The 16056-nt window shown below is 42.8% G+C and overlaps 1 protein-coding gene across 1 annotated transcript in view; it reads right to left on the bottom strand.

Annotated features, from left to right (window-relative positions):
- LOC138247003 (unconventional myosin-XV-like) overlaps window positions 1-16056 on the bottom strand; it is a 231271-nt gene that overhangs the window by 89461 nt on the left and 125754 nt on the right. Inside the window, exons 11-12 of the mRNA XM_069201752.1 lie at window positions 5718-5776; window positions 1725-1848 (exon numbers count right to left, since the gene is read on the bottom strand). Coding sequence (XP_069057853.1) covers window positions 1725-1848; window positions 5718-5776 — 183 coding nt within the window. The remainder of the gene's footprint in view (window positions 1-1724; window positions 1849-5717; window positions 5777-16056) is intronic.

Below are 16056 nucleotides of genomic sequence, written 5' to 3'. Positions count from 1 at the left end.
AGAGTGTTTCTATAGTGGAGTCCTCTGGTGATGAGGGCTTCATCACCACCTGGTGATCATTTTCCTGATGTTGTCTGATAGCCACTTGAAGATTTTCATCAGCAGTATTGAAGCAGGCCATGACCACTGTGTTGAGTTGGGCAGTTATGTTCAGTTTGTTTTCTATGATGATTCTGATGTTTAATACTTGTGAGCAAGGTGTGGGGGTGGGTCCAGGATCAGTGGGCCACCAGGTGTCCTATTGCTAGGTGTCCTTCCCAAAGACTATGACCTTGGTATTGTCAGAGTTCAACTGAGGCAACTGGATTTCAACCAGGTGGTTACTTCAATCATGCCAGTGATGAATTTGTTCTTGGTGTTGGGTTTTTTGTCAGAGAGGGACAGTATCAGTTGCATGTCACTGGCGTAAGTGAGGATATTTATGTTGCGTGCTCGTATGATGTTGGCCAGAATAGCCATGTGTACCTGAGCAAGGAGCCTTGCTGGACTCCGCAAATAAGTTCTCGTGCTTCAGAGGTGTAAGGGGGCATGCATACGGTTTGGGTATTACGGTGAGGAAGGAGCATATACATTTGAGAGCAAGTTCCTGGATGCTTGCTTCATGGAGTCGCTGGATTAGGATAGAGCGGGAGGTGATGTTGAAAGCTGCTGAAAGGTGTAAAAGGATGAGGATTGTGGTTTACCCTTGATCGAGGATCATCCGGGTATCATCCGTTGCTGCAATAAGTGTGCTTTCTATGCTGTGATTGGGTCCCAAACCTGATTGTGTGGTGTCAAGAAGCTGGTGCTTGGCGAGGTGTTTAGAGAGGGGCTTGTTGATAACTTTTTTTCCAGGACTTTGGCTGGGTAGGGAAGGAGACATGTCGGTTGGTAGTTTGCGAGTTTGGTTGGGTCAGCTGAGCGTTTTTTCAGGAGGGGATTGATGGCTGCGTGTTTCCATACTTCCAGGAAGGTGGCTGTACTGATGGAGCTGTTGAGGATGGGCGCGAAAGCCTTACTTATAGGGATTTCTCCTTTGTCAAAGGCAAGGTAATCACGGGGGTCTGCCAGGGGTCCCAGAGTGAATGGTCTTCATGACTGTTGTGGTTTCGTCTCTGCTAATGGTGTCCTATCTGGTGATTGTGTTGACTTCCTTTGTCACCAGGACACTTCTGAAGAGGGCCACGGGGTCCAGTTGTAGGGAGAAGATTCTGTATATGTTTGCAATTTTACTGCAGAAGAAATTCAAGATGTTGTTGCACATATCTTGTGATGGGTTGATGTTTCCGGTGACAGCTGTGGGTGTGGTGAAGTCTGACGATTGCAGATATTTCTTTGCTGCTGCTGGAGCTTCTATTTATCTGTTTGACTGGGAGCCTTCCTCTTGATTTCTCCGATGAGCTGGTGGTACCTGCTCTGGGCCTCTTTGGAAGCAGCTTTTTCTACTCTCCCTTTGCTGGGTCTCCATTTCTGTTTTAAGAAGCAATGGATTATTTTGCTGGTACAGAGAAGGAGACTTACCTTGCTTCTGGCTGCCTGAACAAGCAGGACAAAATATGGAACTGTTGGCGGGATTACTCACATTTAAATACATCTTGACTAAAGTAAGGTAGGAAAGGCTGGGTGCGACCTAGGGATTCTACTGGGTTAGTGAAGATGGGTCAATCTGCTTATGAACATCAGTATCTGTGTTGTGTTTCTGGAAAATCAATGAAATCGTTTTATAAAAAAATGAATAAACAGACCTCAAATCCATATATATCAATGACCCCAACAGTGCTGTCCCTCTCACGCGGAAGCAGCCAATCATTAATCCTCTCCAGCAGCCAGTCAAAGAGCAAGGAATACAGAGCTTTAGCGATGGAATCTCTGAAAGAAAGAAGGCAAAAGCTTAAAATGCAATCGACAAGTAAGATACGCAAAAATAAAGGGTGATGGGAATGTAAATAGAAGACACTGGAGAGGGGATATATGGCAGATCAGGGTGCCATGAATCACTGAAAGACAAACGCAGATAGCAAACGCCTGGAAAATACCTTGAGAATAAGGATCCAGGAGTAGAAGACAGTGTGCATGAGGGCCAAGAATGGGGTAAAGTGCCTTACAGGAAAACCCAATAAAAGAGGGTATTGAGAATTCTTATAAATTTACCTGAGACTTGGATGGGGTAGAGACTGAAAGCACATGGGTCCACGGACTGTTGTACAGTGTTCCGAGCAGACACCAAAGTCATCAAGAACTCCTTATCCGTTATGTGTAATGGCCTTTTGACATGCATTTGCTCGCAACTCTTTGTAGTAAGAAGCCTAGTTCATTTAAGGTAGCACTAGCAATCAGCTGTCCATGACTGGATGAACCTATTGGGGCATGGGAAAGGGCGTGGAGGTAAACCCCATCACCTGGAAAGTCTAATATTTATAGGTCATATATCTTTTTAGCACTATAATGCCTAAATTTCGTCTGGATGTAATAGGTTCTAAGACGATCCTGAGAAGGAATGCAAGTGAATGCAAGTGAAGAACGCAATCCAAGGAGCAAGTCCCAGTCAACATAGCTGCCCCTGCTACCTGGATGTTGTATTTCATATATTAATAAAAAAAAGACTAACAGTTATTGGTAAATCCGAGCCTGGAGCTCTGTCAGCATAGATCAGATGCTCCTGCCTTGCCATAAGGCATGCAGCTAATCCTCTTCACACACTACAGACTCCACGGAGCATGTATGTAGGAAATAGTTTCAAGGGAATCATTATCTTCTGTCAATATTATCTCGAATTGAACCTCTTTTTCTGCACTATACCATTCGGATGTTGCTATATGCATGTTAAGCTTGTATTCTGTGAAATCATATATATGATGGAACAAGTGGTGTAACAAAGCCCCCCGCAGTGTGCGGGCCCCCTCATCACACCACCTTAGCTAGGTGAAGAAAATAAACGAAACGCAGGTGATGCTAAGTAGACGCAGTTAGGAACAGATGGAGCGCGTGCCCTTTGTAAACATTTTTCATGCAAGGGGTCGAAGAGAGTAACTCCCAGAATTGTAAGATGGAGAATAGGATTCAGAGACAATGATTTCGAGATAGCATATGCAAAGGGGCAAGGAGCAAGGCTTGGCAACCATTTACCCCACTACCAGTGGAAGATGAAGCTATCTTTTGACAGGGAACAAAGAAGAGGCCAGTAAAAAGGTTAGAGAAGGAAAAGCAATTGTGGTGTATAAGGGATAAGCTGAGCAATCAGGAAAGGAAGCTGCAGACAAGACACAGATTAGTTCTACCAAAGCCAGTCTGTGAGATGATTGCACATTTAGCACATTGAGGGCCCCTGGAAAGAGTTTCTCTACTGCTATGATATGGGAAGTTCCCTTGTGGCCTATAATTTATGCGATGACTGAAAGTATGGTTAACATCCAGCTGTTGTAAGTGACAAACTGAAGGGGACAGGAGAGAATCTGTTCTCACATAATGTGGATCCCACAGACACATTGCCACGTTGTGCAAGAATATTACAGGCCCCTTTGAGCTGTTACCTCAAAGTGAAAGTATTTGGTAGTGGTTGGTGATTACAGCTTCAAGCAGTAAGTGGCTAAGAATGTAAGTAAGGCCAATAATGCATATGTTATTAAGTGCATTTAGTAGGAATTCGCGAGTGAAACTGTGCCACAGACCCCGATTATGGATAATGATGTTCAGTTTGTGTTGAATGACATTAGAGAGACTTGGGACGTGTGGCAGCACTCCATAAGGTGGCCCTATACTCTAATGTAGCCAATGGGCTTGTGAAGAGAATGAGCAGACTGCTCTAGTCCTGTGTGCAAAAGGCCTTGGAGGAAGTTGAACCAGTGAGGTCTGTGTTGTGTGAAACATTGTCAACTCATCTAAGAGCGCTTAATGCTGCAATATTTATGTTGCTGTTTGTAAGATTGAGATGGCATTTCAAGGGTCTAAAACGCTTGTAGCTGTTTGTAAAATTGAGATGGATTTCAAGGGTCTAACATACATAGGTCCTGCTCCAGCAGAAACAGGGACAAGAGCGCAGAGCAAATGCTCACGGAAAATAAATCGAAGTTAAAGGGCAGCAAAACATTTTATTAACAAATAGAGTTCGATTAGCAGTTCTTTCTCTGAAACATTTTATAAGGTGTCAATGAGGTAGATGGGCTAGCATTTCAAAGACAAAGTAAAAATTAAATAGAGCTTATATTAACATAATAAAGGATAAGTGGGATACAGAAGGCTCGAAAGACGCCTCAAAATGAAAATTATTCAAAGTATATTATCAATAACTATACAGAGCCTGGGGTGAAGGAAGAGAACGAGATATACCCAGATGAGGCCACTCTGCCTTCTGCCTCAAAGGCCCAAAGAGGCTGATTAGGGAGAGATATCAAAAAGGAAAAGTGATATCGGCTTTAACAGCGATAAGTCCATGCTCCTGTTTAACTACTATGTAGCTCTTAAAAGACCTTTGCGTCCACCAGAGCCCAGCCATCATCAACCAATTTAACTTGTTGAAAAGTCGGGTACAGTGAAGGAGACAATGATGAAAGCTAACAAAGCTGAGACACCCAGGGCAGGCCACAACCGTGCTGAATGTTCATGGCATCACCCAAGGAGGAACAAAATCTTTAAAAAAAATATCTTACCTTCCTGACTTAAGGGATTGATGCCAGGAAGGAAATCTTCCAGAAAAAAGGGGTGAAGAGTCATGATTCAGAGACTTGGATTTTTTAATCAATCTAGAATTTAAAAATCCAATTACTATCCATAGGAGCGTAGGTGAAAATCTAATTAACAGATGCTTGAGAAACTGTAACGCATATTTTGGTCTCCAATCCAGCTTGTAGACCAGTCTCAATCATGTGCAAGTAAGAAGTCATTCATAGGCTGTACAAATTCACCCCAACATTCGTCTCTGTTACCATTTCCAGGTTTTTTACTGATTCTCGGTTCTGCCAGTCAAGAGTATTTCATCTACCACCACTTTCCAGAATTTGATTGAGGGCATGAGGGCAGATGCCAGGGCTCAAGCAAACTTTAGAATCAAGCCTGCATCACCGAGACAGGCTGTTGAGTGTTGTGTCAAGAATATCAATGAACATCTAATTATTGATCTGTATCCGGCTTATAAACCGTACATTGAAATATAGCAGAGGCTTTGATTTACTAATAACTGGGAATTTATCGAATGCTGAGATCACTGTAAATTCTTCTTATATTTGACTTTCTCACAGTAATCAAAGTAATTAAATAGATCGATACCCACTGTGCTATGTTAATGGATTTCACCAGTAGCAAATTTATCTGAAAACAATTTGTCCTGCTCAGGGTTAAAAGGTCAATGCTGGCAAATTTAAATAGTGCTTCTGCCAAGCTACATAGTACAACCTAGTTACGACTCATGATACTGCCCTCTCGTACATCAGTTTGGTATAACCGTGGCCTGTAGTTTTGGCAAGCTTTCCTGCACTCCTGTACAGATTCTGTGAGCTGATCCTACCCGTTGCCTGCTTCTATAGTTTCATGCAGTCAGCAACAGTCTAAGAAGGAGAGAGGAGTCAATGATTTTAATAGTTAGCTTATTACTAGGCAGCGAGGAAATGAAAGTAGGGAGGGAAGGGGAGAGGCCTATGTCAAGTACTACAGTGCGATTGGGTTAGAAATAATGCATGCAATAATGGGATGTGTGAGGCAAAAGGGTATATTTGGTAAAACTGTGCATCAGGTATCAAAGTTACCTAGCATCGATGGCGCTCTCCACAGACAGCGGTGAGAAGATGCAATCATACGAGGTCTCCTGGTAGGGAGAGAAGAAAGCCGCTTAGGGGTATCACTAGTCATGGAGAGGATATACAACCCTACCACATTTCATATTCCCCAGCTAATGCCCTTGGTGACTTCACAACATATATTTGTTCTACAGTCGTCGATAAAACTATGACACTTGTTATTTCCATGGTTCACAATACCAACATAGCAAAATAGTTACTCACCTGTTCTCCAGTTTTGGAATCTGACACAGATTGGCATGGTTGAATCATCTCCACAGCTGAGCTGGAAGTTCCATTGTAACATTCGTATAGCAATATAATGTTAAACAAAGCCAAAAAGACTGTAAATATTGTCACTTAAGTAGCCTTCCTACCTCACTGAAAAAAGCCAAGCGTCAACCAATGAGGCGAGAGCACAGTGAAAACCACATTTCCCTAGAGGGCATTATCCTGCACATTTTGTAGCACTAGTGTCAATGGTAGGTGGGCCTCTTGAAGGGAGGTCGGTGGGAGTAGCTGAAGTTCTGAAAGCAGCCCTGCCAAGTACCATGCATCAGGGGTTAGTCTACCGCATTTTAATGCTAGTGTCCGTCTCACCACACTAAAATGTATTAGTCTTGCATACTGCAGCTCCAGGAACAGACATCATAGTGTGTGACAAAGTACTGCATATACAAAACCAGAGAGCGCACTTCAGCTTCTCCTGAGCTGCTGGCTCCATGCCTCACTGCAATTACCAACATGTGCTCAGTCAGGAGGGGTGAGTGTTTACAAAGTGTCAAACTGCTTCTACAGTGTTTCAAGTTGTCTCAATGAATAAAAACATTGCTGCCGGCCCGGTCTCTCTGGGCCACGTGGATCATGGATCAGTGAGTGAAAACACATGCCATGCAAAATCCAGCACCTTCTGTGATTTTATGGCATGTGACACCGCATGACTGACCAACGCAATGGCAGACAAGTCTTAATTTTTTTCCTTCTGTGCTGCAGTTGCCCAGGCAAGGTGGCATTGCACGACCGTAACAGTCCTCTGTGTGTTGGCCGTGCTGACACTGCAACAAGTGGGGTGTATGGTTTTTCCGCTCTCTGACCAGCTCTCCAGCCTTGTGGGCATAAGGTCAGAACCTATTGCTTATTTTGTGCTGGTGGTTTCTGGTGCTCAGCACCAGCACTTAACTGTCAACACCATCAATTATGACAGTCTACCACATGGTGGCACTGTTTGGCTAAAATAGAGATGAACACAACAACAGTTGTTTATTAATTAAATAGACATTACAAATAGCTAACACCTGCTGCCCAAGACATATTTATCGCATTGGGGTCTGGAGTAGTCTGAACTGTCACGCTTGTAGAGTGTGATGGCTAGTAGTTGTGTTGGTTCTGTCATTGGTGATGTAGTGTGGGGCAATGGGTGGTGCAAGCTGCAGTGGCTGCCCAACATTGGCCCGGGCACCTATTTTTATTTTTACACAAATTAAGCATTGTCAAACCTGCTGGCTGTTCATGTTTTTGACTCGAATTCAACAAGTTGTGGTCCTTATCTGCCCTCCAGTCACATGTGCATGGGTGTGGGAAGAGTCCCTGTAGTCCGATCCGTCAACGGCCAAGGGCACACTTAAAAGCGTCACCACCAGGTTGCCTACGCTCAGTCACCTGCCACAGGACTCCTGTGACCAATTGCACAATGCTTAGGACACCATCACAGTGAAACCAGGGCCTGCCAGCATGATCCCCAGCAGCAAGAACCACAAAGGCAAGCTTAGCTGCACAACTACCCTCTCAGAGAAGAGTAGTGAGATTCAAAATGGCCTGCAATACTGCATCCAAGAGAGCAACATCCAAAGTAAAGAGCTGCCTACCTGACAGGCACTTATCCTGCAAACAGCCTAGAACAGAGTCTGCAGCACGGTGGTGCCTAGTACTGCCCCTAATCAAAGACGCTCTCTGCCGGCCCAGCCTGGCAGTCACATTTAGTTGGCACAGGTGAGTCCAGCAGAACACTGTGATTTGAGTGCAATGGTGGTATTGTCAGAGTGTGGGGACCATGGAAAGGTTTGGCTGAAAAAGGACTAAATATTCTTATTCTGTCACAATTTTACAGACCTGCAGGTAACAGCATAAAAATAAACACTGCACACACCTTAAATGAAAGATAATTTCAAGTAAAGTAATCAATGGGAAATGCAGCCATTTACATTATGAACCTCATTGGTTAATGCAATCACTGGAAAGGGAGAGGGAGAGAGACAGAGAGAGAGAGAGAGAGAGAGTGTGTGTGTGAGTGTGTGTGTGTGTCTGTGTTCTTTTGTTTACTGGATCGGTCCCCATATCGTGGGTAAACACTGTCGGGCCCAGACAAACACCATCTTTGTGAGGACGGTGCATTATGAGGACCCGTCCCTGTTGTGTATTTAGGTAATTTTGAGCGAATTAATCAAATTACTAAAAGTGCAGTTATATTTGCCTCGGTCTGCTTTATAACCTTTCCTACTATCAAAGTGTGTGTGGAGTTAGAATAGTAAATACACACTTAATTACGGTCAATGGTCGGTCCTTATAATTATAGGTATTTTATGTTGTGTGTGCTTGTGCGATTGTGTGTACCTGTGTAAGAGAGAAAGAGAGGGAGAGAGGGAGAGAGAGAGAGAGAGAGAGAGAGAGAAGCCAGAGAAGAAACAGAATTGGATCAAGGTTGATGCAGGGAAATAGTGACTTGTTTTTATACTGCTTCGAAAAGACTTCTTTATTACTTAATAACATGTTGCTACAGTTGTTTTACAGTACAATAATCTTTAAAAGGAGCAGTAAGTTAGTAATCTATAATTTCAGGAGTTTTGCAGCAGTTTTAAGATCTTTTTAGAGTTTCTCATTGCTCAAACTTGTGTCATTTCATCAACATGTATCTTTTTTCATGGAATTCATTGTTTGTATTTACTTATAAGGAAGGGAGTGAATGTCACTCATAAGTACACTGAACCCATGAAAATGTCACACACAAGCAATCTGAAAACTTCAGCACTGTGTAAGAAACCACAGGAGGAGAAGCATCATTATAGGTAAGTAACAATTATTTTCCAGTATCTAGATCTTACATAGATTTACATGTCTGAATCAGAACAAGCAGTTTATTGATGCAATAAGCAAGCATAATAGTGGATAGCTGGTAAAGCAAAATTGGGTACATCTTACTAACATAGATGACAAAGGATCACCACATTTTCTCTTTTCGAGACAGTAGAGTTGAGTAAAGAGATGTTGATTCTTCCAGTTTGCTGCCTCGCTTATGTCTGCTAGTGGCACTCCAGCAACCAGAGCTGGAGAAATGGAAACCCCTTCTTGAGCAATATGCCGTAACAAGGCCTTGAAGAGGTCTGTATCCTTGACAGAACGTTATTGTCATTCAACCCAGGTGGCTAACAGTAGTTTGGAGATAAGAAGTCCTTTTTTTTTTAGGATTCACAAATGCCACTAATAACTGGTCAGGTTTACAAAAAAAACAATTTCACTCACTCATTCAGGTGAAAGTCAGTAGAAACATCGGGAACAAAAAAAAGAGTTATTCTCTTTGCAAAACTGGAGAAAGACTACTGTGTAGGCCTGCATCTCACAGATTCTCCTCGCTTATGTCAATGCTAGAAGAGGGGCGACCTTCCAAGATATGTACTTCAATTCTTGAAAAGTCTGTCATAGTTTAGCAGTAGGTTTTTTTCTGGATCCCTTCAAAATCCAGAAACAGCTGCAATATGGACCTTATTTGATAGAGGCATGTCTAAGGCCGGAGTATGTTAACTGAAGCAAATAAAGGAGCGTCCAGCATGACAATCCTGCTAATGGATGATGGTTGTGGTCTTTACAAAAGAAACAATCTTTTCAATTTCACTGTGTAAGCTTTGTTTGTGGACGAGGCTTTGGCCTATGCAAGTATCATTCTCAATTTGTCTGCAATATCTTGCTGGCAATCTCAATGGGAACAGCTTGAATTGATGGATAAAAACAACCACTTTTAAACATGGGTATTTTCAATGTTTGGGATCAATTAAGACATGAAAGTAAGGTTTTTGCAGGCTTAGTAGTCATGAATTATCCCTCCACTAGAATCTGAGGCATGTCCTTCAATGACACCATGCAAAATGTTATTTTAGGTATTTGTCTAACTGTTGATGGTCTAAAAAGAAGAAAGGTTAATAGAATCCTAAATTTCTCTGGGATTTGGAAATCTATTTTATAGGTCCCTTCTGTATCATGGAAGAAATGTTGCCTTGCAACAGGGTCCTCTTCTGTAGAGCTTTCAATTTCTTTCCCTCAGATATATACACAAATAACTGATTTCCACATGTTGCTCCTCGGAACGATCAATGTAAAAGCTTAAAACCATTTTGGGGCCCAGATGATAGATCCTCCTTTTCTCTTTCAAGGGGTGAGGGAAAGCTAGGAGAACGCAGACAGGGTGTTGGATTGTCCAATGTGAAAAAGAGTTAAGACTCTAGGCAAGAATGCAACATAGTCCTCAACACCAGCATGTCCAGAACAAAGGACATGCTGGTGTCCAACTCACAAAACTTGATACTGCATATATCTAAATGTGGTGATAAGATCTATCCAGGTTTCACACTGCTGGAATATGCACTGCACCACCTCGGGATGTGTTACGATTCATGGTCTATCAGATCCCATCTGCTGAGCTCATCTGCTCTGGCATTCAAGGACCATACCAGGTGCTTTGTGAGGATGCCCTGATGCTCCAACTCAAGAGGCGCAGATCCCAGGACCCCAACACCACTATTTGTTGCAGTACCTGATGGTGGTGGTGTCTGTAGGAACCTGCACAACCCTCAATCTGATGAATGGTAGGAAGGCCATCAAGGCCAAATGAATAGCTTGTAACTCCAGCAAGTTGCTATGGAATCGGGCTTCCACTGGAGACTAGAGTCCTTTGCTCTCCTCCTCCCTCAGGTGAACTCTCCAGTTCAGCAGTAACGTCCATCACCTTCGTCAAGAGAAGATGGGCAAGGGAGAGAGGACTGCCGCTGGTTTAACTGTGGTTGAGTAGCAACCACTGCAGGTCATGTGCAGTCTCCTTTTGAATTTGAAAGGTATCTAGTAAGGTTCCTTGGTGCTGGGCCCAGATTCCATTGCAAAACCCTCATATGCAATCTGGCATAGTTGACAAGGAGGCTACAGAAGGTTAAAAAGCTAAGAAGCCCAGAGCTGCTATCAGTGACATCCAGGACTGGGGCTGAAACATTGGGATCATAGCCCAAAGAGAATTTATTGCAACGGAAGAAAGGCCTTGAACGGTTTTACACCCAGAACGAATCCAATGAAAGGAAACCTCTGCAAAGGAGTCCAGTGCAACTTTGGCTCATTGATCGTGAACCCCAATAATGTCAGGAGGTTTGATATTGTCTGGAAGTAGTCTATGACTACAATTCAACAAGGGAGAAGAAAGCAAGAGGCTGCAGTTGCTGGGTCATGCCCCCTTGTCAAACTAAGCAACAACCACGGGTACCCTAAAGGTAAGGCAAGAAAAGGGATAATTGTGTTGTATTAAAAAATTCATAATTTAAAGGACGAAAGCAGAGCAATGATGAGACCTTAAAAAATTAGTTATGTAAAGGATGGAAGCCCTCGTGCCAAAAATGGCATGCTTCATCATAGGCCTCCTCCTCACACTGACAACATGCTGTCAATGTGGGCTACGACCCCACATCTGAGGAGAACACTCATGGGTGGAAAACCAAAGGGTTCTATGACATAAGATGTGGTTGAGGTGAAAATAAATTGTGGTGAAGAACAGTGATGGTCTCTCTCCAACTTAACATAGATAGAAAAGAGCAATTAAACGCATCTTGGCATGGACAAAATAATTTTATCCTTGTCCTCATATGGTACATTTAAAGACTTCGGATAGTAATTTGATTTTGGGATACAGTCTGCCTGTTTCAGCCCCTAAACCAACCCGTCTAAGATATGCTGCGGGCTTTCTGCGGGACCAAATCTCTCTGGATTTCTCTGTATTTAATGCATTGTTTAGGTTGTATGGTAAGGCTAGGATTGTGGAATTTGTTGTCCAGCAACAGGCAAGTCTGAGGATCCTTAAGTAAAGAATATGGGCTGTGGGTCTAAATCCTGTTTTCCATTGGTGCCCTGATACTATTTTGACCTATCTTCACCTGGGAGATGGTTCCAAAGATTTGTTACCAGTGGATTAGGCTTCGTCACAACGACTGGGATCTTCTTGATGGAAATGTCACCAAGGCAGTGTCATCTCTAACGGCGCAAATAGCCTTTTGGTGGGTATGCTCCCTATCAGGCATGAGGTGTACAGCTTTGGCCAAAATGGTGATGCTACTCCGCCTGTTTTATATCACCAACCTACCCCTTTACCTTGCAAGGCTGTTTTTTGGAGCACTAGATTTCCAGTTTGGGCACCTAACATGAAGAAGTGGTTGGAATAGGGTCGCTTTGGCCAAGCTGCGACTCCCAGTGGAACAGGGCGGCCTGGATGCTCTGAATTTTGTACACTATTAATGGGGTGTACAGATCCAAAGGATCACCTATTGACTTTCAGGGTATTTACTAGGAGAAAAAATGCTCTAGCAGAACCCAACTGGCACTAAATGAGCTGATCCCCCAGGGTACCAAGCTTGGGCAAGCTCTGCCCTGGTTGTTGCATACGGCTCTGAGCTGCTTTGCACGGAGCCTGCTTCTCACCAGCCTTATCATAAAAACTGCTGCCCACTTTCTTGACTTGACTTTACTCCTTGCTAAGCGTGCAGTCACCAGGAGATGGAAGGTTGCAGCAACCCCTCCACCCACCACCCCAACTCCTCCTTGCTTGAGGAATAGCGCCAGGCCACTGTCCTGTGGACTGAGAGTAAAGCTTTGCACAGACAAGAAATCAGAGGTCTGTGTAAGTGCCTGTGAGGGTGAGTAGGATGACCTGCTACCCACTCTAAAAGAGGCATCCAGAGATGATAATCTGTGGCTCAAATGTCATGCAGCTTTGGACGATTCCCTGGGTTTGTCATACATCTGGGCCCATGTATAGAAATGAGTCCAGTGTTGCACTTTTCTGAGAGCTCGTAAAGCATCAGTTAGTTACCTCCCTTGCAACTTACTCATGCCTCTTCCTGCACTGTGGCCCCAAACTCTCCTTCTCCTCCACTCGTTTTTTTAGGTTGAGCCTAGGCAGCGCACATACGCTGTCTCTCGAGACACACTGTATACACTGTATGTTTTGGACTTTTCTTGGTAATTTGCCAAATTGGATTGTCCTTTAGAAAGGCTGCTTTCTAGTGGGTAATCCTTCTTCTTTGTCCCTCCTTTTAGTTGTTTGTTAACGCCTAGGGAGCAGCGCCATACTACTGCTATTTTCCACTTTGGAGTTTATTGCTCTGTGTCTGGGACTATTTTTTTAATTTTGTGTTGTGACTCAGGATTCACGAGGGCACGTGTCAGGAGCGAGCGTGAAGCTTCACCTGAGTACCAACCGCTCTGCCAAAGTGAGCCTCAGGGCCCCACAAATCCACTGTACCATATTAACATGGCCAGTATACTTCTAGGCAAATCACAAAGAAAACTATAAGTCAGTGGCATAATACAACACCACCACGTTGGATTGCCTCATATTTGCTGAATTTCTCCATGCTTTTCGATAAGGTGACAACTGCCAGTGCAGCTACTTACACAGATCATCCGTAAATTTAGCCTAATGCACATTTTCCGTGCTGTGATCTTCTAACGGATCTCATTAGTCCATAATGTCAGTACATCCAGGTCACATGAAAACAGTGGATAGGCTGTGTCTTTTTTGCCGAGAGTCCTCATTTTGTAGGCTGCCCCTGTTTTTATTCTTTTTTTCTCTGGATTGTTGTGCATCTTTCCTTATTGAAACTTATGCTAGCTCTTCCTTGAAAGTGAGGATAGTGTTGCGGCTAGGATTTTGGCATCAATGAGAGCTGGTCAGCACTGCCGTACTACGATACCTTTCTGTGACTCTGCTGCTGAAAGGACTCCCAAGAGCGGAAGGAAGCCAGCTGGTTCAGGCGAATCTCTCATGCGAACACTAGGAGATCCTCAAGTATGCAATATTGTTGATGCTGCTTTGGAGCGAGTGCATAATCAGAGCTACAGACTTTGGAACCTGGTTCGAGTTTCTGTGTCAGCTCAACATCCTGTGATTCTGGGCAAATCACTTAATCTCCTCTCGCCTATAAAAGGAATCTGTCCTTGCATAATATAACTGGTGCTCAGGTAAAGCACTCCAAAAACTTTGGGTCGAGATTGCTGTACATAAAATTGCAAAAAAGAAAAGGGGGGAGAGGGGCTTCAGTCTTTCACAACATGAGCAAACTTCCTGTATCTTTTCTGCACATTATGAATGGCCTGTGTCGCTTGGAACGTGGTATTTTATTACTGTATTTATACTACCCTTATAAGGCACTGAAACAGATTAAAAATGTGTTGCTTGAGGTCAATGCTTGAGAGTTGCAAACAGTGCTTCACGTACAGGGCCTTGTGTAAGGCTGAATGATGATTGTGCAGATGGATACCCAGTCTCAAATTTTATAACTTACTAGGGATACACAATATGATTGAGAAATTGCTGAAGAAACGATGCAGCAGGATGATACTGTCACAGAAACGAGGCAGAAAAAACAACCATGCTGCAACCCAACCCAATGTGAAATGTCCCTATTTCTTAAGATGAATTTCTACAGTAGCTGCAGATGTATCTCATTTAAGAACAAATTGTGTATTCTGCATTGTGTTGTAGGAGAATTAATTTTAGACATTGAAGGTTCACAATGAAATAATCTTTTAATATGTACTGTGTCACTGCCAGGTTTTAAGTTTTATTTATCCAGGTTAAGTAGCGTTTTTTTCATTTATGTTTTTACAAGTAGAATACCAGCCCCCTCCAGCAACTGTCTGGTTTCAAGTCAAATGCTTTACCCTGTGGTGTTCAGTGGATCAATTAATAAAGATTAAGAAGATGCTCCAATAATAACATAAAAAATCACAAGCATCAGTCAATCACTCACAAGTTAAGACTAACAGTTGTACAAAAATAACACTTTAAATAGGTACTTCTCAATGCAGTGCTATAATGTGCCTAATAGGGTCACAACTTCCACGTTAAAGAACAGTAGATGTTGTAGCACCGAGGATTATGTGCTGGGTGGCTAAATACTTATAAGGTCCCAGAGGCAAAACCTATTGACTAGGCCAATGCTTGTTTTTTTTATTGCTCTATATCCTAATGTTTGGCACAAGTATTCAGACACATCCCTGCCCAAGCCACTGATGATATTCTAATTGCTTATCTACTCAATGCTCTAACATTGCCTACCCACTGCCTTTGGAGGGCGATGGTTTCTGTTTATTGTCTGTTAACATCATTGAGCCTCTGATTTACAATCGGACTGTGGATGAAGCAGCCCGTCACTTGTATTTCGGGCTTACACCGTAAAAATAAATATTTTTAGTGTTTGTGTGGCTCACTTTGTTGTGGGAGAGGGCTGTTTATTTCAGAGGGTGTTGGTTCATCTGAAAGGATCATACTGACCCTACCACTGCTTTGAGCTCATTAATCCATTTGTGTGTAATATATATTGTGCTAGAGGAGAAGGAATAACGAGCTTTGTTTACCTCTCTCAACTCTGTGATGTGGGTTATGGGGAAGATGTTAATTTCTCATATACAGGTGGTGCACCAGTGATGATGGCTCTAGAGTGGTGTTCGGGCTTGCTATTCCTCATTGGAGTCCGGCTTGTTTTGGAAATTATAGCCTTGTTTGGTAATTTGTTTTTTTAGGTATTGATAGCTAAGCTGATTGCTGTGTCTGTTCAAGTAGTTAAAGGCATCTTTGGCCAAGTGCCCCTGTTCTCTCTGTTCTGCACCTGTCATCAAACCCTAAAAGATCTTGATCTACTACCAGTATTTTGAAGCTACTGATGTAGCAGAAAATTTAGTATTGTGCCTAATTTCACAATGATCATCTATATGTGACAGTTTATGGTATACTAATGGAATTATTAATAGACTGATTGTAAAGTGATGCACTGAGAAGTAATGTAAGGGGGCTTTCCACTTAAACTACTCACTGAAATCTTGATGGTATCAAGATTAAACTACATGTTTGAAGAATGAATTTGCCATCATGTCATATTTTAGATTCTGAATTGATAGTCTGCATTGAAACGACATTAGATTTTTAATGTTAAGTGTTTTCAATTCGTATGCAAAGGTAGAGAGATGCAGTTCTGCCCCACATTAATGGAAATGAATTGACAAAGTT

The sequence above is a fragment of the Pleurodeles waltl genome, chromosome 7 (genome assembly GCF_031143425.1).
Source record: "Pleurodeles waltl isolate 20211129_DDA chromosome 7, aPleWal1.hap1.20221129, whole genome shotgun sequence".
NCBI classification, from domain to species: Eukaryota; Metazoa; Chordata; class Amphibia; order Caudata; family Salamandridae; genus Pleurodeles; species Pleurodeles waltl.
The sequence above is the reverse complement of the archived record's forward strand: the minus strand, read 5'-3'. Positions and strand labels throughout refer to the sequence as shown.